The sequence below is a fragment of the Sebastes fasciatus genome, chromosome 2 (genome assembly GCF_043250625.1).
Source record: "Sebastes fasciatus isolate fSebFas1 chromosome 2, fSebFas1.pri, whole genome shotgun sequence".
In the NCBI taxonomy this organism is placed as follows: Eukaryota; Metazoa; Chordata; class Actinopteri; order Perciformes; family Sebastidae; genus Sebastes; species Sebastes fasciatus.
The window spans coordinates 24,932,525-24,953,425 of NC_133796.1; the positions used below are offsets into that span (position 1 = coordinate 24,932,525).

Sequence of the window (20,901 nt, forward strand, 5' to 3'; positions counted from 1 at the left end):
GACCATTTTGTTGATGCATTAAAAAGGTTTACACTTGAATTGTAATTCCTGTTAATTTTGAAGATTTTTTATTAAGTTGCTGGTGCACAATTTATTATTTTAATAATAAATAACAATTCTGTTCATTTATATTCATGTAATTATGGTTACATTGTGTTTTATGTTATAAGTTAGGAAAGCAATGTTTAATTCAAGCATACAGCTTATTAATTAAACACTGCCGATACCCAAAGCCCGGGTATTACTATCAGTATGGGGACTGAAAAAGTGAGATCAGTGCATCCATAACCAGAAGTGGCAAGCTGATGACTTGCTAACCTCAGGTTTTCTTCACTCTTTGCAGTAATGTATGCTTATCCTTGTGATCTATAATAATACACTCTTATTCTGGTAAAAAAGCTGCAGCCTCATTAACAAAACTCCTGTTTATTGTGTGCACATGGACAAACAGTCTGACTTGACTTCTATAACTATTCGTTCTTTGCAGACTTTTTATCCCTCAGAGATTAGTAGTAGTGTGACGATCAATCAAGAGCAGCAATCCTGGTCTTTCACTTCCACTAATGGAATATTGACAAATGATGACATTTGATATGAGTGATGGAAACCCCCAAAAGGTACTAAATCTATAGACCCACTTGTTAACTGTCTGGCACATTCAGTGTCAACCGCTTCAAGTCAAACATTCGTCACAAGGGGGAAGATATCCGATTGACAGTGTGATTATTGTGGGTTGACTCTGACAAATAATTAAATTCTAAGTCAGTGATGTTCTATAGAGTATCCTGTATATGAATAGATCATAATGTGTATAATATTTTACCAAAAAAAGCCACTAACTTAGTCTTTCTGCTGCTTGCTGAGCAGATTGAGTACAGTGGGTTTGAGAGCTTTTTCCTTTTGCTGAAAACAGCTGCCTGCTGCTGGAAACGGGGTTAATGAGAGCAGCGAGACTGAGCCATACAGTACATTTACTTACATGCTGTGAGTAGAGCTGTGACTTTCAGTATGACTGACATATATAGCTACTTAAATACTTCTAATGTGTTTTCGTCACTGTGTACACCAGTTAAATACTAATGTACATAGATAAAAATAAACAGCTCAGGCCAGATTAGCCTGTTTAGCTATAGTGTCCTTCGGCATTCAGGACCATCCAATGCTCCATATCTCTGTCTCTATACACTGTTCTATTTCCTCCTCCTCCCTTTATTGTCAATGACTAGGGTTTTAATGATTACATCTGGCGGTGCCACAAATTAATTCCTGCCTCTCTGGCAAAAAGCTGTTCCCCACCTGATTATGCAAAGCAGGCCTACATTCTCTCCCTTTGAAGTGGAGGAAAAGCTGCTTAGAGATTCTCCCCTTGAGGAAACACTGCAATACGGGGGAACATCAACAAACCGGAGTTCACAGAAAGGTCAGCAACATGGTTAACCTCAATGAAGCCCCACTTCATCTCCACATCCCGCTACTTTTTAAGTTGCGTTGATGTCGTGGCGGTGTAATGATGCACTTGTATCAGAGACTTAAGCTAATTTTCGGTTTCAAATATTTTTATTAAGAAGCATGTGCATGTCAGTGATACAAACTTTGTGGGGTGTTTATCATGCCTAATTTTTTATACATAACAAAAACAGACAAAACTAGGAACTAAGGGCAAACAAAATGGAGACAAGCAAATACAAAAAAACATACGTAATGATAGGAAAACAAAACAAAACAAAACAAAAAAACAAAAAACACAGACAGCACCCTAAGGCAAACAAATCAGGGAGACATTGGCGACATACAGTATATACATAAACCGGTGTAACCCACCCCCCCTCCCGAACCCTCCCAGCAGTGATACCTCGGGTACTAAAGACTATGTGTCTATTGCGTCTTAATTGTCTGTCCCTCCTATAAAGGAGATCATCGGTCTCCAAATCCTTTCAAATACCTCCAGTCTGTCTTTAAGGGTGTATCGGATCCTTTCTAGGTGGAGGGTATCAGTCAGTGTTGTTATCCAGGATTTAAATGTTGGCACCTCTTTCCCTTTCCAGAACAAGAGAATCAGTTTCTTTGCACAAAGGAGACCATAGGTCAGGAGATGATATTATGTGTTCTGTAGGATTTTAGAGCTTTCGGAAGCTCCTAGTATAACCAAAAGTGGATCAGGTTTTAATTGGACTTTAAAAATCTTAGAAAAGAATGAAAATATTGCAACCCAAAAGTCCTGTATTTTAGGGCATAGTGCATAGCTATGAAGTAAATCTGCATCTGCTTGGGCACACTTCTCATATCTTGGTGACGTTTCTGGAAAGATTTTGTGTAGCTTTACTTTAGAGTAATGTAGCCTGTGCAGAATCTTAAACTGTATCAAACAGTGTCTGGCATTCAAAGAACAGATGTGAACATACTTCAAGATCTTGTCCCAAATGTTCTCCGTTATTTCTATCCCGAGGTCTTTTTCCCAGCCCTTTTTTATAGAGCTCACATCTACTTGTTGAAGGTCTTGCAATGTATTGTATACAAATGAAACTGGATGGTTATCTACTATACAGTCTCTCAGACACTGGTCTAGTTTATCAGGTGTTGCAACCTCAAAATTGTGAAGATGAGTTTTCACAAAGTGTCTAATCTGGAGATATCTGAAAAAATCTGTTTTTGACAGCCCATACCTCTCCTGAAGCTGCTGAAAGGAAGCAAACGTACCCCGAATGTACAAGTCCCCAACACTACTCAGTCCTGACTCTTTCCATTGATCAAAGGCTCCATCTAGGGTTGAAGGGGTAAAAGACGGGTTTGCCGATATCGGAAGTGTAAAGGATAGAGCTCTAAGTTTAAAATGTTTGGTTATTTGTTTCCAAATTTGAGTAGTGCTATGAATAATCGGATTGTAATTATAACATGCTTTTTTGAGACGAATGGGAGACATTACAATAGCACCAAGTGAGCTGGGTAGACAGTCCTCTCGCTCCATATCCAGCCAGCTGTCGAGAACAATCGTTTCATCCAGCCAATAGGAAACACATCGAATGTTTGTTGCCCAATAATATAGCCTGAAATCTGGTAGAGCCAGTCCCCCATCCCCCTTAGGCTTGCACAGGTGGTCTTTCCTAATTGACTTAAGCTAATTTTCAAAGACACGCCGAGGTGCAGCGAATGTAGGACAGCCAATAAAAATAGCCATATATATAAATGCACCCAATAATACTTGGGTCTACTACTCTATGGCCACGCAGAGTAGTCGCATAGACTGTTTATAAGAAGTGGACGTAGTCACTGTGACATCACCCATTGGTTTGTGGACTGCCGTTTTGAAGCCTCGAGTTGGACATTTTGGCCGTTGCCATCTCGGTCATTTGCAACTAGGGCCCAGTTCCAATCCGGCCACTACACCCTCCCACTCCGTGGTGGAGTGAACTTTGTTTTTAGTCACACTCACAGCTCAATGAAGCACCCTTCTTTAAGGTGTAGATATACTGTGAAGAGAGCGGCAAGCTTCAGGACCAACTTCCCTCTCTCCGGCAAGGAAACTATAAATAAATATCAGAATCAGAAATACTTTATTGATTCCTGGGGGGAAATTGGGTTACGTTACAGTTGCTCCTAATCTAGAATAGAAATATATAACAGATAATTTATAAGAAAATATAAATAATGTGTAAATTATATATACTACCATATACAGTATAACAGTGCAAATATTAATGCTGAAAAATGGGATCTATGATTAAGTGTGTAAAAATGCAAGACTAGTATAAATAAATCAGAATATTAGTTTAAATGTAGAGTATAAATAAATGCAGTATTAATGCCAGAATAAACCAGAGTATTGCACAGTTGAAGATCATTATGGGGTTATAGCTGCTGGTATGGGTAAAAAATAATAAATATATATGTTGCATATAAATATGAAACACTTTGCAATCAAATGAACATGTCTACCATTTTCTAGACTAGACAAGGATATATATGATCCTAAAGACAACGTAACATTTGAGTTGGTAACGTCAGTATAACGTTATATGTTATATGTCTCTTAATTTGAGCAGTTTAGATTTTTCACAAAAGGACGTTGTACATTGTCGGCAATGTAAGTCGGCATTGATGCAGACTCGCTGTTAGAGGGTTTCGTAACCCACTTCCACTCTCCGTTAATTGGTTTGGGATGGCACTTGATATGGCCGACTCTCCACGCGAACATGCAAATGAAGTGGAAGTGGGAGAGAGGGTGTAGGGACCTGATTGGAATTGGGCCTAGAAGTGACACAATAGGGTGGAGTTAAGTACAACCAAGCACTGAAGACATTTTTAGGTGACCTAAAAGGTTATAGTTTACTGTCATGAACTGAAAAAAAGTTGTCAGACAAAAACACAGACAACTCCCAGATCGGACAACGCTGTGATAGCGACCTGTCAAACACAAGGTAGCCACGCCCTAAAGCGTACCCTGCTTTATGGTCTATTTGACTCTAAATGGGACCATCATTTATTAAGTGAACATCGTGCTGTATTGAAGAAGACTTGAAACTAGAGATTGAGACCATAAACTCATGTTTACAATGTTTACTGAGGTAATAAATCAAGTGAGAAGTAGGCTCATTTTCTCATAGACTTCTATACAATCAGACTTCTTTTTGCAACCAGAGGAGTCGCCCCCTGCTGGCTATTAGAGTTTAAGGCACTTCTGCATTGGCTTCACTTTTCTGACCCGGAGTTGTCCACTGGTTAGTCAGTTGAAACCGGTGTGAGGCTCTTATACCTTTCCTATTTCAGCAATCACATCCTTGACAGTGTCTCACAGGCTCGCTCACAACCACCAGCCTTATTACACGTTTGAGCGGAAGAACACATAAGTGCCTTTGCAACAGCACACTCCGTCAGTCTGTTATGTTCAAAAAGGGTAAAAACATATGAATTCTCGTGTTATTGTCTACAGTTACTTTCGAAACACCTTTTCGACTTCTGGTCTGAGCAATCACACAGCCTGATGAAAAGCCACAACACTGCAATGAAGTAGTCTACTTTTCACTCAAGCATGACAGTCCACGCAGGTATAATGAGCCACTATAAGAGATGAAACTGCCCTCTCCATCACACTGAAGGGAGGGTATGATGACAGATGGATGATTACTGCTAGTGAGACTTGAAGCATGTGTTAATTCTGAGTATAGGACAACACAGAGAGGAAGAAAGAGAAACTGTGTTAATTATACCATTACTGCTCTTCCTGGTTATTAAACTAATCTCTCAGACAGGAAACTTTCAGCCTCCTGTTGAGTATGTAATGTCGATGTGTTGACATTTGCAATACAGTTATGGCACTTAGATGTTCAAAAACAAACACAGGCCAATAAACATATCAGTCATAAGTGTTCAGATAGAAACTTTTAAATGATTCAGTGATGACTCAAGTCAGGAGGTAATTAAAATTTAATGAATGCAACCTGATTTACTGACTCAAGGCTCGGAAGATGGAGAATCTCAATGTGAGTGTCTGTGGTGCCAAGTCTTATAATGTCCTCTCTCGTTTTCTACTACCACTTAAAGAGTATTTAGAAAATAATACTCACACCATGAGCACTCACTAAGAGCAGAATACACTGTGAATGAATTTTTAATATGACATTGCAGTCTTATAGTATTATCAATGTTCAGGTGATATCATCTAATTGTACATCTGCAGTGTCAGTAGTTTCCATAAACAATAAATCAGGATAATAATAAATAAAAAGAGGGTGAGTTGCAAAAGCTCAAAGAAAACAAGTAAATCTGCAATTACTGATTGTTTTGGCAAAAAGTTGTGAAAACAACATTATTAAGTCAAATGTGTGTTAGTATTAATTTGTTTCAAGCCAGTTCCATGAGGTACTTTGCATCTTAAAAAAAGGAAAAAGTGTATGTTTAGACACTTGTTTCCACATATCTTTTCTGCACAGGAGGATCCACACTATTCCCTTCTTCTAATCCGAGACAAAAACATGGGTCCCCAGGTCTTGCCGGGCTGAGGAACCACTAAAATCCCGAGTCTGTGGCGATAAGAGGACGAGGTGCCACTCTGTGGCTGCAGGGATGGCTTGTGAGGTGTCTGTCCATGAGCAGGGTGAGCAGGACTAAATGTGAAGTACTTTGATAAAGGAATGGCAACCTCCTCCCACAGGTCTTCGGGTTCAGCCTCGGGACAGTCGTTCAACACCGTCTCAACCACAGCATAGTTCTCAGAGCTGGACAGAGTGCAAGTTGAATAGACCACAACCCCCCCTGGACGCACCGCTGACAGCGCAGACCTGTAAAGAGTAGACCAATAGTTTACTTCATGACAAGGGACTTCAAATCCACCGATTTTACACATCAAAGTCTGTTTACAGGTGTTGGGAGTATGACTGCATATGTGAAAAAAGTTGTTTAAGCCCTTTGTGACTCCAGAGGGAGCTGTGCGAAGTCTGATAAATTGCCTCAGGTGACATCACTTGAGTCAGCGTTTCAAATAGTTGCTTGATGCTATATTAATGCTCTGGATATTAAATTTAGCACCTTTAAAGAGCTGAATTGACAGATGATGCAAATTGCCATTCATCCTAATGCATTGTCACTTGACATCTCTTTTTGCAATTGCGATTATTCAATTAAGTCATTTTCTATAGTGTTTACATTATTCTGTGTGCAACTGGGGAATATTTCATAATTCTTCATCTGAACCAAAACAATGTTATATTTTAGTTGTTTTTTTACCATCTTCACATATCCTGAGTTACAACATGTAGGAAGATAGGAGAGTACAACAAGGGCAACACACAGCAGACATTTGTCTATGTTGGGGATTGGATTTACTTAAGCAGTTGAGCCTGGAGCGCAGGCAGCCTGCCTCTTTCCTTCAGTCTCTGTTCCCCCTGCTGGCTGCTGCCAGAATACAACCAGCTCCTGTCATTAGAACACGGAGCATCGACCAAAACCTGCAACACGGAGAGAGAGAGAGAGCAAGAAATGTGAGTCATTCAGAGTCAGAGAGTTCAAGAGTGTAATGGCAGCGAGAGGCAGAAAGGATCAAAGAAGAAAAAGCAAAAGGGAAGGAGTAAGAAAATGTAAATAATTAATGAATGTAACAGCAGACAAAAGCTGGAGGTCTGTAAAATAATCCAAGTACGTGTTGTATTTTCCAACACAAACTCTGAAACTTAAAACCTCAGCTGAAAATCTTCCAACAAATCTGTCCTCTATGCCACAACACGATAGTCTGTTTGTACTTCTCTAATGCCTTTCAGTCTTTGTTCACTCTGTGGCTTACTCTCTGCTTTCGGTTTGGTACATTATCAGTCACTTTGAGTCCTTTGAAACCTCCCGGCCATTTGTCTGCCTCTTCTTGGCTCCTGTTTTGAATAAATGGTTGCTGGGCCGCTGGGCTTATTAGCTTCTGTTCAAAGGCTTGCTGTTCTCATTCATTTCTAACCACGGCCTTGAAAAAAATCAATTTGTTGGATATTGAAGCAAAATTCAAACCACAAGCTGACATTACTCCCCCCACCTTGTCATATATTCCTGCTTCACTTTGCCCAAAAGACCGTCCATCCTGTGCGGAAACGACCACTCTGCTGATCAGTGACTGAGGCAGAAAAGACTTCAGGGTTTTGGCCAGCCAGTCCCGTCTGTGAGGGTCTGGTTCATTACAGCAGAGGAGTGCTGGAACACAACATACGGCAGCATTGCTTATTATCAATATTCAATGAAAATAGGCTATTCACAGCAGACAAAATATGTCTTAGATTCAACTGCAACAACTTATATGCAAAGTACACTATAAATATTTAAGAACAAAGCTTAACACATTCAAACAAGATGTTTGTGTGTATAAATAATAGCTTTATTTTATGTTCTACCGCCTTGTGTTGAAAACTAAATAAATCTACTATCTTATACCTCTTTACTTGATAAAAAAACAAAAATCTAAAGTTTGCAAAGTCCTTTAGAAACACTTGTTTTACCTGGGGTGGCACACTGCATTACGGCTAAGGCTTTGCCCCCAGGGGCAGAGCAAAGATCCAAAACCTTCTCCCCATCTCTGACTTGCAAAGCCAGCACTGGAAGCAGGGAGGCAGCATTCAGGAGGTAGTACTGCTTCATCTGGCCAGGCCTGTAAGCCTGGGAGGGAAACCGCAGCGGGTACGGATGGATGTAACACTGTAATGTAGGACGGGGCAAACTGAGTGAAGGCTCCGATTGAAGGTCTTGATCGAGCGCATGAGAGGCGCTGTCCGGCTGGAGACGGCAGTCATTAGGAGGGCACCTGGAGATGTAGTCGGGTGGCAAGAGAGAGTCTTCTCCAGCTTGGTATGTTGAGGGGCCATCACAAAGCAACGTGGAGACACCTGCATGTGGCAGCAATGTGGAAAAGCCCTGTGATTGGAGAATCTGTGTGATGCCGGTCACAGTGCTGAAGCGGTTGAGCATGACCCCATACTGCCAAGAGGGAGGATCCAGGAGCACTGCTCTGCGGGAGAAAAACAATCCTGATGAAGGAATGGTACAAACCCTGTCTGTGTGTATGCTGCAACAATCATTTCAGAGAAAAGTTACCTTGCAGACTCCCACAGGCCGCCAAGTTCCTGACTGTACTGCTGGTCAAAGCGGTCCAGTACAGGCTGACATGAAGATTTTCTTTCTTTTCTGTGCCTTTTTTTTACCTGTTGAAAATGTTATCTAGAGATAAATCCTTAGAGGCACGAAAATAGGCAGCGGTAAACTCTGACAACGCTGAAGTTAGTTTGATTCAAGACTGTAAGTCCTATTCATCATTTGGACCTAAATAAAGAGTAAACATCACGTAACCAAATCCCCAAAATATCTCCTGATCAAGTCGTGATATTCTAATTTCCATCTTAACAGTTTACTGACCAAAACCTCTATTACGTACATTGTGGCTGATAGATGCAGCTGTTTCCCGACCAAATACTATTCCCTCAGCTTTGTCTGTCTGCTGCTTAATGTTATCCCACGCAGGTTTTTGTTGTCTGGCTGCTGCCGTGTTGCTTTGCCTGTCTGTCCTACTGCTTGTATACGCTACTCTTGATCTGTTGTTGTATTTCCTCTGATGCTGTATGTCTGCTACTGCCCGATGCTTGTGTACTAGTCTGCATATCTTTTATGTAGTGCTTGCTGTTAAATGTAAAGCTTGTTGTGATTGTTTGTCTTTACTACTTGCTTCTCTTGTTCTGTTGTTGTATTGCCTGATAGCCTACCGTTTGTCTGGTACTGTCTGTTGATTGTGTGCCTATTTGCATTTTTCTTTTATGTAATGCTTGTTGTCATATGTAACTTTTGATATTTCTTTTTAACCCCTACCCCCTTCCCTCAAGAGGCTTTGCCTTTTGGCAGGCCGCCGTTGTAAATAAGAATTTGTTTTTAATTGACTTGCCTGGTTAAATAAAGATGAAATAATAATAAAAAAAATGTTTATTCTATTTTAAGGTGAATTTTCCCTTTAAGTTCCTGAACACAGGCTGAAAAAACTGCTGTCTTTTGCCTTGTACACTCACTACCCCTGGTGGATATTGAGTGTAAAAGCTGTCCTGTTAGAAATGACTACAGGTATATTTGATTAAAGAATGTAATGTCTAAATAAACAAGATAAGATAAGATAAGATATTCCTTTATTAGTCCCGCAGTGGGGACATTTGCTGTGTACAGCAGCAAAGGGGATAGTGCTAAACACAAGAAGCATCAGCTAACACAGTAAAGAAGAGCTAAACAAAGTGTAACAAAATATGAACCATTTAAATAGAAGGAAGTATAAAAATAGGAGCAGTATATACAGTATTGGCAATAAACAAACTATTAACAAAATTGCACAAGTGGAAAATTATATTGCAGTGAGAATGAAATGAAATTCCACCTGCAAATATAAGGATATTGTCAGTTTATTAAGGATACATTCATTACATGAGATTAACGTACCTATTGTAAGTGAGCCAAAAGAAAGGCAGTTGGCTGTAGTTTTCATATAATACAGTATAGCAGAAACAAATCCAAAACATATACAATATAATTCAAATTCTTCTTTATTAGCTCAGAATACTTTATACAATATACCTAAGTGACCCATACTACCCCATCTGGTGGGCAAATATTAAGCTGCTTTGAGCTTTCCCCCAGACGAACACATCTGGCCAAACGTTCATGAACTACTGGGGATCTATCTGAGCTCATATTCAAGCCACACAGACCTTTTCTTAACTTTAGCTGAGAGAGTAATACAGTATAGAGCTGCTGAAGAGAGGAGGACTAGTGTGCAGTTTGACAGGAGCTGTGACAGAACATGGCTGAGATAATAAAGCTAAGACAGGAGACAATATAACCACAACACTTCAGCCATAATCACCTGCTGCTTGTTTACCTGGTTGTTGTGGTCTCCTTGTTGCTGGTTCAGCTGTAACACAACCTGTGGACCAGTGTGAGAGTTCACCGACCTCCACCTCCTCAGAGGAGTCACCGTTATCCTCTGAGTCTTTGAGCAGCTTCTCCTCCATGAAGACAGATGTACTGAACACGTGTGTCTAGACATGAGGTCATCTATTTGTCCTGCTATATATATATATATCAGAGTATAATTTCATAACTGTTGTGTGTTGTTTTCTTTCTTCTTTATCATACAGTTCAACATACAGTACGTGCGTCTTTCAATTGCGTCCTCCCTCAACTCTGACTGTCTTTCTTTAGTTCCGGATGCATTTTCTTCCGCTGCAGCGTCAGTATTTATTATTTAGGTAGTGGTTAGTGGTTAGTGGTTAGGTCAGGGGTCTCTAAGAAACCTGAGTCTCTTTAGCTCCTCTCCAGGGGCTCCCTGTGGATTTATAAAAATGGAAATGAATAACTGTTTTTTTGTTCACATTTTCATTTTTATGTATCATTGTTGTAGGTCTATGGTAGGACAGAGTATTAGGGCCACATTGAGGAAAAATAAATAAATCTGAGATTTCAAGAATAAAGTAATAATATTATAAAGTAGTAATTGTAGGTGTTGTTTTCTTTTTTTTTCTCGTAAAGGTATGACTTTATTCTGGTAATTTTACGACTTTTTTTCTCGTAAAGTTATGACTTTATTCTCGTAATATTACGACTTTTTTCTCGTAAACCTATGACTTTATTCTCGTAAAGTTGCGATTTTTTTTCTCGTAAAGTCATGACTTTATCCTCGTAATATTACGACTTTTTCCGCTCATTAATTTATGACTATTCTCGTAATATTACGACTTTTTTTCTCGTAAAGGTATGACTTTATTCTGTTAATTTTACGACTTTTTTTCTCGTAAAGTTATGACTTTATTCTCGTAAACCTATGACTTTATTCTCGTAAAGTTGAGATTTTTTTTCTCGTAAAGTCATGACTTTATCCTCGTAATATTGTGACTTTTTTTCTCGTAAAGTTATGACTTCATTCTCGTAATATTACGACTTTTTCCGCTCATTAATTTATGACTATTCTCGTAATATTACGACTTTTTTTCTCGTAACGTTATGACTTTATTCTCGTAATATTTTTTTCTAGTAAAGTTATGACTTTATTCTCAATATAATATTACTTTTTTCTCGTAAACCTATGACTTTATTCTCGTTTATTTCTCGTTCACACCACTGACAGTTAAAAGGTGCTCACTGGAAAAAAAACAAAAAACCGTAAAGTCACTTTGTGATAGAAATGTTTTTCGCAATTTGTGACCTCCTTACTCGGTTTGGATTCCCCAAACGTTAATCTCTCACCCATTCAGCATCTTCAAAGGTTTTATTTCAGACATGGAGACAATTTGTATCTGACCTCTGTGTCCTTCCATTTTTCTAGTTTTTGCCCCACCACTCTCCATTATAATCATGTATTTCTTTGCCTAAATTGCATTTTTGTCCCAATAAAGATGCAATTGACTGCCAGTTGCCTCAGCCATGGCCCCACACCCAGAACAGACTCAGCTTGGAGCACCAGTTAGGCGGCTGGAGGCTCCACCTGTCATGCTTCCAGGTGTAACGGTACGTAGCTACAGCGTGTTAACGACTTAACAACTTTTGCTGTGTTATATAGTTACATGAATGTCATTCGTTGGACCTAATTTGCGAAATCAAGTAAGTGCTTCTATTCTGACTGACAAAAGAAGAAGAAGACAGAATTACACTAATTGTGTGGCAAACTAGCATGCTAACGAACATGCTAATCATAAGCTAGCATCTGGCTTGTCTTCATTTAGCCAAAGAGGATGTTTAAAGACATTTCACTCACTAAACATGTTTAATTTAGCACTAAATTTAAAATATGAATATACACTTGCGATGTGGTATGTTACAGTGTGTGGTTATGTGCATAACCTGCTGGGAATGCTATAATGTGACTGACTTGTGTAACTTAAAGGTCCCATGTCGTGCTCATTTTCAGGTTCATACTTGTATTTTGTGTTTCTACTAGAACATGTTTACATGCTGTAATGTTAAAAAAAACAACTTTATTTTCCTCATACTGTCAGCCTGAATATACCTGTATTTACCCTCTGTCTGAAACGCTCCGTTTTAGTGCATTTCAACGGAATTGCGTTGCTAGGCAACGGCTTGGGTCCATGTTTATTTCCTGTCAGTTGATGTTATTTACATACACTGCAACCAGGAAATAAACTTGGACACATTTAGAAGGTTTACGTTTAAAACCGTGTAATGATCTATATATATATATTGTAAATTTGTGACATCACAAATGGACAGAAATCCTAACGGCTTGTTTCAAACGCGCAATTTCTGAATACGGGCTGCGTGTATTTATCCATATATTGAGTGTATTGATACTTTCACAGTATTTATAAAGCACTTAAACCTGCTTTATAATATAAAAGACATGAAAATCTCACTTTTTACAATATGGGACCTTTAACATAATGTGCTCGGTGCTGAGGTCACAGAAGGGCCTAGTTAATTTAGTTAACTAGCTAGCTAGCTGGGAGTTTGAAATAGATAGATTAACTACATTTTTGACCATGATGTTGGGTCTACTTGAGCTTTAAACAGTAAGAGACAGACCACAGATGATCTTAAAACTTCAGCTATGAAGTAAATTAACTGGGACTGTTGGAGGGACAAATATTCTGTAAAGCTGCATTACAGCTGAGAAACTATGAGGGTTTGATCTATTCCACATTTAGTATAACTGTTAGCCTAAACATTAATTTATGAGAAACACAATGCCCCTGTCACTTTGAATCTAAATCAACTTACAGAAATAACCCCACTACTATTTACCAGTGGTGGAAGAAGTACTCACATATTTTACTTAAGTAAAAGTAGTAAAACCACAGTGTAGAAATACTATTACAAGTAAAAGTCCTGCAATCAAAAATGTTACTGGAGTAAAAGTACAAAAGTATTAGCATCAAAATAGTAAAGGACTCATTATGCAGAATGATCCATTCCAGAATAATGTATTTTATATTACTGGATTATATTTATTTATACATTAATGTGTTCCTCACTTTAATGTTGCAGCTGGTAAAGGTGGAGCTGATTTCAACAAATGTATACACTTCCGGGTAGCTTAATCTATAATAATACATCATAATTAATTTGTCAATTCTATTTTGTATTGCTAACCTGAATCTGCAAAGTAACTAATAACTAAAGCTATCAGATAAATGTAGTGGAGTAAAAAGTACAATATTTACCTCTGCGATGTAGTGGAGTAGAAATATGAAGTAGCATAGAATATAAATACTGCTTTTGTTACTTTCCAGCACATTTAAAAGTGCACAAACACACACATGATGATTGAAACATTTTTAATTCTGTTATTGGTTCCATGTTTAACAAAAACATTTGACTAAATATACAATATAATGACGAAACCATCATTCAAAATGATTTGGGTTTGCCGGAGTTTCTTACACCAGTGGGTCCACAATCTTTTAAGAAACACCAATGAACATGAATGAGCAACACGATGAGTTGACGACATTGTTCCATTCAAGGGCATCTCAAACTGCTAATTCTCATTAACATTGTGTTGTATACCTTTACAGCAAATGCCTAACTGGTTTACATGGCAAACAGAATGAGGAATGCAACCATCAGACAGAAAAGACCCATAGCTTCAGACAGAGCGAAGCCCAAGATGGCGTACGAGAACAGCTGCTGCTTCAGAGAGGGGTTCCTGTTGAGAAAGAGAGAGAGAGGGGCAGCTCAGACAAACTGGAGGTAAAAATACAACTGCCATGACATTTCAGTGAGCAGACAACCCCAGTGTTTACCAAGGCTAATTCCATCAATAACGTTTGACAATGTTGAATAATTTATTTTTACACTCAAATACAACTTTCTTTTCACTTAAAATGTTAATTAAATTAATTTCTTAACCATTTGAACATTCGGAAACAAGTATTCCTCTGTTAGTTTCATGATTATTGCTATTATATTATTACTATAAAAAAACAACAACCATCTAATGGTAGAAATCACAGATGTGAATAATTACTAAAAGCATCTCCCCTGGTGGAGATGTCCTAAAATGACAGATGATGTGTTTAATTTACCTGGCGTATCCGATAATAAGGCTACCGAACACTGTTCCAATTCCAGCTCCAGATCCAGCCACTCCCACCGTGGCAGCTCCGGCTCCGATGAACTTTGCAGCGGTGTCGATGTCACGGCTCACAGCGCTAGTCTGGAACGCCCGCACTGCCACCTGCAGCTGGGAGGCTGCAATGCTCTGTGGTGCCAGGAGAGAAGCAGTCTGAAATACAAAAGATACGTGAGGTTAGTACAAAACAAAAACAGTACAAGATCATGAAGCGACACTAAACACTTTTCTGCTCTATGTAGAAAGATCACTGATATTTTCCTGGCTCTACTTTGCACAAAATAACCATAAAATATCAGCAGGGGTTTGCAAGTTTTGCTGCTCACTGTCGGTCACTTTTGTTACCTCATTGCTGCTGAGGTTTTACCATCAAACATTCAGGTCGGATCCACTCATCCGCATTTATCCGGAATACACACCTAAAGTTCATGCTATAGCCAAACTTGTCAGTCAATCTGTCTCTACAATATACTTGGTTGTCCAAAAAGTCATGTGAACATTCCTGCAGCTTTAGAAAGGTAAAGGAAGTGCATACAGATACAGAATTGGCGTTGCATTTGTTACAATTGTAGCAACCTATGTGCAGCCAATGTTAGCCACATAGGCTAGCTAGCTAAAGTTTACTGTTAATGCAAATGTCAGTATAGATTGGTGCAGGGATGACATATTTTTGTAGGCCAACCTGGAAGTTAGAATCGCCCTAGTGCCCTCGACAAAGTCAACTGGATTTTGGATTACTGCAGAAAATATGCTCTGTGGCAAACAAACGTTTATGATACTTACACCTTCTGTTCCTTAATATAATATCCACAAATGAACATCACTTTATGTTTTTTGTTAGGTTATAAACGAACTACATCACAGTCGCATGAGCCCAAGTATACACAACGAGACTGTAAAGGCGGACAAGTTGGCGTGATGATGTCTTGTAGTCTCATTTAGTCACTTGTTAGCAACCGCCTTTTTTAAGACACGTAAAAGCTTCAAAATTCACAAGTGGGATATTTACGGACGTATTTAAAATCTCTTCAGCTTGTGTTAACCACAGACCTTATTTCAGGCATCTAACTAAAAACCCATTAAAAAAAAACCATTGACTTCCAGACGAGGGAACCACAAGTGCTAAAATGCTAACTCATTTCTGGGTTTTAGGACTCATTCCAGCACCACTCTATTGCTTTTGCTGACAACAAACATACTCAAAAGGCACTCCTGAATAGGAAACTGTGCATGCTACATTTAGCTTCTAATCCTATCACCTCACCGGTCTGTTGTTGTACTTGTTGGAGACATGAAAACCTGCCTGGGTAAAAGTTAGCTACATTAAACAATGTTATAATATGCAGCATTGGGCCTTGCATCTTAAGTACTGTATTATCTATGGGTAAGTTAAAAAAAATTGTAAATTAAATCCCAATTTAAGAATTTACTTAAAATACGTTAAAAAGTTTCAGTGTAAATTATCCTGCATTAAAATGTAGGTGTTTTTTTTAAATTGTCTTGTCACTCTTTGTATGTGAGAAACAAGGTAATGGAAAAAGGAAAGCAGATTAACGGAGCTGTGAGAGCTGAGAGTGCCCCCCCATTGTGAACACTCACAGTCAATAAATCAGTTATAATTCCCAGTACAGAGAGCTGCCTACCTCTGCTTTCCTGGCATCTGAGACTACTGCTGCTGACAGTGGTCTGTACAGCACCCGAGATCCAGCACGGACCTATATCAAGAAAGAAAAAAGAAAAAAGACACATTTAGTTCAGACAGTCATGCTCTGACAGGATGCTCTACCAGCATGTTATATTGACAAGAAGGTGGAAGAAGTATGCAAATCATTTACTTTGGTAATATTAGCAATACCACAGTATAAAAATACTCCATTACAAGTAAAAGCCCTGTATTCAATTCATAACGCAGAGTGGCTACTGTATACTATTATATTATTGAATCATTATTATTGATGTATTAATATGTAAGCAGTACATTAATGGAGAGCTTTCTGATTAATTGATTAGTTGTTGGTCGAGGTGGAGTTCATCTTAACTACTTTATTTTGGTAGTTTAATCTGGAACAATGAATGATATTTTGTAAACTGATAATATATTTTGTATGTAAAATCTTGAATTTGAAAAATAACTATAGCTCTTAAGTACAAAATTTCTCTCTGAAATATAGTGAAGTAGAAGAAAAAAGTAGTCTAAATCTGCCGCCCCCTCCCTCTGGAACTCACTCCCCAAACACATCAGAGACTTCACCAACCTGTCCACATTCAAATCACAAATCAAAACTCACCTTTTTAAAACTGCTTTTAATGTGTGATGAATATTGTGTTTTATATTTTTATGATGTCCTTGTTTTATGATCTTTTTATCTGTGTAAAGTGTCTTTGAGTTTTTAGAAAAGCGCTATATAAATAAAACGTATTATTATGATTATTATCATAATTCTTATTATTAAATGGCAATAATCAAGAAAAGTGCAAGTACCTCAAAATTGTATTTTAATACAGTACTTGAGTAATGGTACTCAGTTACTTTCCACCACTGAAAAATATTGTAAATTATAGCTGAGATCCAGAATAGACAAGGCCAACAGTGACCCATTATAGTGCTGCTTTGGATTAATTCTGCTCAAACAGCTCAGTTTTATGTCTGCTTCTCATTTAACTACATAATACTAGCGTTACTTTACTGATTCATATAGCTTCAAGAGGTGTAAAGCTGTTTCACACAGAGATACAATGACTACCATCAGGCTGAGCTTTGCCTTGATGTCTAAAACAAGGACGTCCTTGCAGGTGTGTGAACACCAGCTGACTTTAGCAGAGGGTCAAACACGGCTACATAGCTGCAGTGCTAGTGTTAGCAAGCTAAAATAAAACTGTTTGTGCTGAACACAGACTGACAGCTTTTTTTGCACACTGTCACGATTAAGCACACTTACATGTAGGTGTTATATATGTCCATTCATTGAAGCAGACTGACTCACCAGAGAGGGCGTGGAGACGAACTTAGCACAGGCATACATGACGACTGGACGTGTAGTGGTGGTCAGGTCAACCAAAGGAGCTGGTGTTGATTCACTGTCTGCAGAAAACAATACACACAAAACAAGCAGCAATGAATAGATTCAGTCGGTTGACTCTGTTACTAGTTTGCTAAGAAAGTACAAAGTGTGCAAACACACAGGTAAGGTCAAGATTAGCTGCAAACCCGAGCAATGTCGCTAATAAAACAGGCTATAGTTGTAAAAACAGAGGAGCTGAGCAGAGCTGTGGTTTAACAGAGCTACAACAAATAACCAGTTACAAAGAAGCGTCACAATATAATGTTAAAGTCTCACACAGATCGTGACAGAGGAGGTTATAGCTCTCACCAGTTTGTAGTAGTAGAGGTCGAAGACACGAGAGACTTGCACATGCGCAGTGTCGCGTTAAAGGGTTGGCTTCCGGTGTTACACTCAAATCTGTGACCGCAGAGGAGCCAGCAACATATGACGTCACCATTTCTGAAAGTGACCCCACTGTACCTATATTTTGCTTTTATTTTTTTAGAGTTTTGTGGATATATCTTTAAAGTAGAAATATGGAAAAACAAATAGCCCTCCTGCAGCTGTCAGACTCCACAACCAGCACTGCTCCCAGTAGACCAGTTACACTTACACACCAAAAACTGACAATAACCTGATATTTTCAGGTGGAATTTCATTTCATTTTCCACTTGTGCACTTTTGTTAATAGTCTGTTTATTGTCAATACTGTACACTGCTCTTATTTTTATACTTCCTTCTATGCCCATATATGGTTCATATTTTGTTACACTTTGTTTAGCTCTTTTTTACTGTGTTAGCTGATGCATCTTGTTTTTTGCACTATCCCCTTTGCTGCTGTACACTGAAAATTCCCCCACTGTGGGACTAATAAAGGAAAATCTTATCTTATCTTATCTTAAAAGACTAAAAATGTAATTTTGTGGTCATGTATGACAATTTTTTTACACATGTAACAGTGGGGTCACATTGTCTGACGACAGCCGTCAGAAATGGTGACCTCATATGTTGCTGGCTCCTCTGCGGTCATATATTTTGATGGTCACAGATTTCGGTGTAACACCTGTTTCATGACCAGTACAGCATGTTTAAATGTCTTTTCAATAAAGTTAACCGGGACAGTCCACAGTATACAGACATCAACATTGACTGGCATTCCCTGCAAAGAGAATGTAGCCTATTATTCACCTGCAGATGTTACTTGTTATTTACTACCCCCTAGAGACCATTTGAACAAGTGATTATAATGTATATACATATAATTGAATACAGTACAACACAACTAAAGATTACAGCCTCCAAAATTACTCAAATGTTGAATCAACATGTTTGGTAAAGTCCCAACAGAAAATGTGTATACGCTTTACAGTTGCTTTACATTTGTTATGCAGAAAGGCTCATAAGTACTTGGGAATGTTTAATTATGAATATAGGCTATACTGAAAATGACCAAATGTAAAGAACTTTTATCTCAGTCTAAGCATGTTCAATCATCAATATTAGAGGCTGATACCTGTATATCAGCCAATATTAACCTGTCGCAGATATATCGGTGTATATGTTGGCCGATAAGTAACAATAAATGACAGTACAGAAATGCCAAACTAGGTTTGAGGTAATTTAAAAACACTGTCACCTTTAGATACTTTTTTTTCCATCAGAGAACACTGTTGATTTTCAACTGTAAAAAAAAACTTCCCACATAACAATACAAGTATCTACCTCAAATATCCAGTAACGGTTGGCTTGTAATGTATATTAATTTCATTGTATTTATCATGACCGTTAGGTGGTGACATAATTTCCTTTTTAAGAAGAATTTATAGCAGCAGAAGCAGTCTTATATACTCAAGCTGAATGTGAATATGATTAGCTGTAATAGGTCTTAGCTGTCACATCCAAGTTATTTCAAATAAGATGGATGTGCTGAATATATGTACCACTCACATGTTTTATTTTATTGTACAAATGAAACACTAAAGATGATAATGGCAACACAGATTTTGTGGTGGATTTAGGGGGAAAATGTTTCCACCTCCTCTGACGTTGCGTGACAGCTCACATCGAAGGAAGCCCACATTAGCAGCGGTCAGTTGACTGCAACCACACTGGCTTTCTTCATGTCGTCACATGTTACCTTCCTTTAATACAACCATTTATGATCTGTGGGGAAATTAAGTGATGTTTTACCTGATGTTTGCCTGGAAGTGTGTGGTCACAATCGTCACATACTGTGTGTAATATTTACAAAAGCATCTCTACAAGCTGTCACCTCGAATATTTTAAGAAATCAGAGACAATCCTTAAATTTGCTGTTTTATGTGGATACAGATCTGAATCAATATGTGGACCTCATGAAGAACAGTATATGGAAGCAATCCACATACAGAACAGTCAGAGATAATCATGGGATACATGTGTTTTACTTTGCTTTAATTCAATGAAGTCAAAGACATTATATAGCAAAAATGCCTCATTTCTAAAAGCTAAGAAATTTGCACTTGATTTGCAACAAAAACTAGAGCAAGGGAAATAGTAAGTGAACTGTGTGAGGCTGATTTGGGTGGGAAGAAAGTAAGAGCTTCCGAGACAAATATTAACAGATAGATAGATAGATAGATAGATGGATAACTTTATTGATCCCCGAAGGGAATTTGAGGTGCAGCAGCAATTTACATAGATCACAAAAAATGTGCATCACTCAAGCAAAAGACATGAGGTAGGTACGAAAAACACTGTATTTACAAATCTCCATATAAATGTACATACCAACTACTTTACGCTAGATAGAGGAATAATAAAATACAATAAAATAGAGTTAAAGATATATCTCTGCTGTGCAAATTGAATGTAAAATATATGTTGTGCTGAAGTAGAAACGTGATAAGTAGATTAAAAGTAGAAAAAATGCAATAGCATGAATGCCTATATATCAGGATTATCTGTTTGTTTGTTTATTGTTTTATTATTTACCTATCACATTTCTCACAAGGACAAAGCAGGAAATACATAATAATGTTGAATACACCCACGCAATGAGTTTAAAGGGTCCAACTGTAATGTAAGACTTGAAGCCACAAGGGGGCCCCAACACACCATGCAGAGTCTGATAGGAACTGGAAAATTATCATTCATCGTGTGCGAGAAAATGTAGGAAAAAGATGCTGGATGCAAAACACATGCAGAGGTAGAACTGACCTGAAGTCATTGGAGCTTAATGTGTTACACAGCCTTGACATTTTAAATTGGAAAGGTTTTGAATTATTCAGCTATGGA

General features: G+C 38.3%; 2 protein-coding genes across 4 annotated transcripts; both read right to left on the minus strand.

The window, feature by feature from the left end:
- Nucleotides 1–5,590: 5,590 nt before the first annotated feature.
- On the minus strand, nucleotides 5,591–10,683 carry nsun3 (NOP2/Sun RNA methyltransferase 3). The gene is made up of 6 exons (XM_074615162.1): nucleotides 10,376–10,683; nucleotides 8,560–8,666; nucleotides 7,968–8,473; nucleotides 7,511–7,665; nucleotides 6,820–6,941; nucleotides 5,591–6,275 (listed from the first exon to the last, which is right to left on the minus strand). Exons 1-6 carry the CDS (start codon nucleotides 10,541–10,543, stop codon nucleotides 5,939–5,941), a joined length of 1,395 nt encoding a protein of 464 aa, XP_074471263.1. The 5' UTR covers nucleotides 10,544–10,683; the 3' UTR covers nucleotides 5,591–5,938.
- A 3,086-nt stretch (nucleotides 10,684–13,769) lies between these two features.
- On the minus strand, nucleotides 13,770–18,059 carry LOC141755871 (ATP synthase F(0) complex subunit C3, mitochondrial-like). 3 transcript variants are annotated; one of them, XM_074615185.1, is made up of 5 exons: nucleotides 17,953–18,059; nucleotides 17,566–17,663; nucleotides 16,225–16,296; nucleotides 14,535–14,734; nucleotides 13,770–14,155 (listed from the first exon to the last, which is right to left on the minus strand). In XM_074615185.1, the coding sequence occupies exons 2-5, from the start codon at nucleotides 17,602–17,604 to the stop codon at nucleotides 14,041–14,043; spliced, it is 426 nt and encodes a 141-aa protein (XP_074471286.1). In that variant the 5' UTR covers nucleotides 17,605–17,663; nucleotides 17,953–18,059; the 3' UTR covers nucleotides 13,770–14,040. The 3 variants fall into 3 exon arrangements, with proteins under 3 accessions (XP_074471286.1, XP_074471276.1, XP_074471294.1); XM_074615175.1 differs by having other exon boundaries at nucleotides 17,920–17,971; XM_074615193.1 differs by lacking the exon at nucleotides 17,953–18,059 and adding an exon at nucleotides 17,764–17,788.
- Nucleotides 18,060–20,901: the final 2,842 nt, after the last annotated feature.

What these genes read in the sequence shown, in the direction of transcription:
- nsun3 (XM_074615162.1), bottom strand. Translation starts at nt 10,543, where the DNA reads ATGTCTAGACACACGTGTTCAGTACATCTGTCTTCATGGAGGAGAAGC. An exon ending in AATGCAGTGTGCCACCCCAG is followed by an intron (nt 7,666 to 7,967) that starts GTAAAACAAGTG and finishes GTTGTGTTCCAG; the next exon opens with CACTCCTCTGCTGTAATGAA. An exon ending in CTCCAGGCTCAACTGCTTAA is followed by an intron (nt 6,276 to 6,819) that starts GTAAATCCAATC and finishes TACTCTTTACAG; the next exon opens with GTCTGCGCTGTCAGCGGTGC.
- LOC141755871 (XM_074615185.1), bottom strand. Translation starts at nt 17,604, where the DNA reads ATGTATGCCTGTGCTAAGTTCGTCTCCACGCCCTCTCTG. An exon ending in CAGATGCCAGGAAAGCAGAG is followed by an intron (nt 14,735 to 16,224) that starts GTAGGCAGCTCT and finishes TTTGTATTTCAG; the next exon opens with ACTGCTTCTCTCCTGGCACC. An exon ending in CTTATTATCGGATACGCCAG is followed by an intron (nt 14,156 to 14,534) that starts GTAAATTAAACA and finishes CTTTCTCAACAG; the next exon opens with GAACCCCTCTCTGAAGCAGC.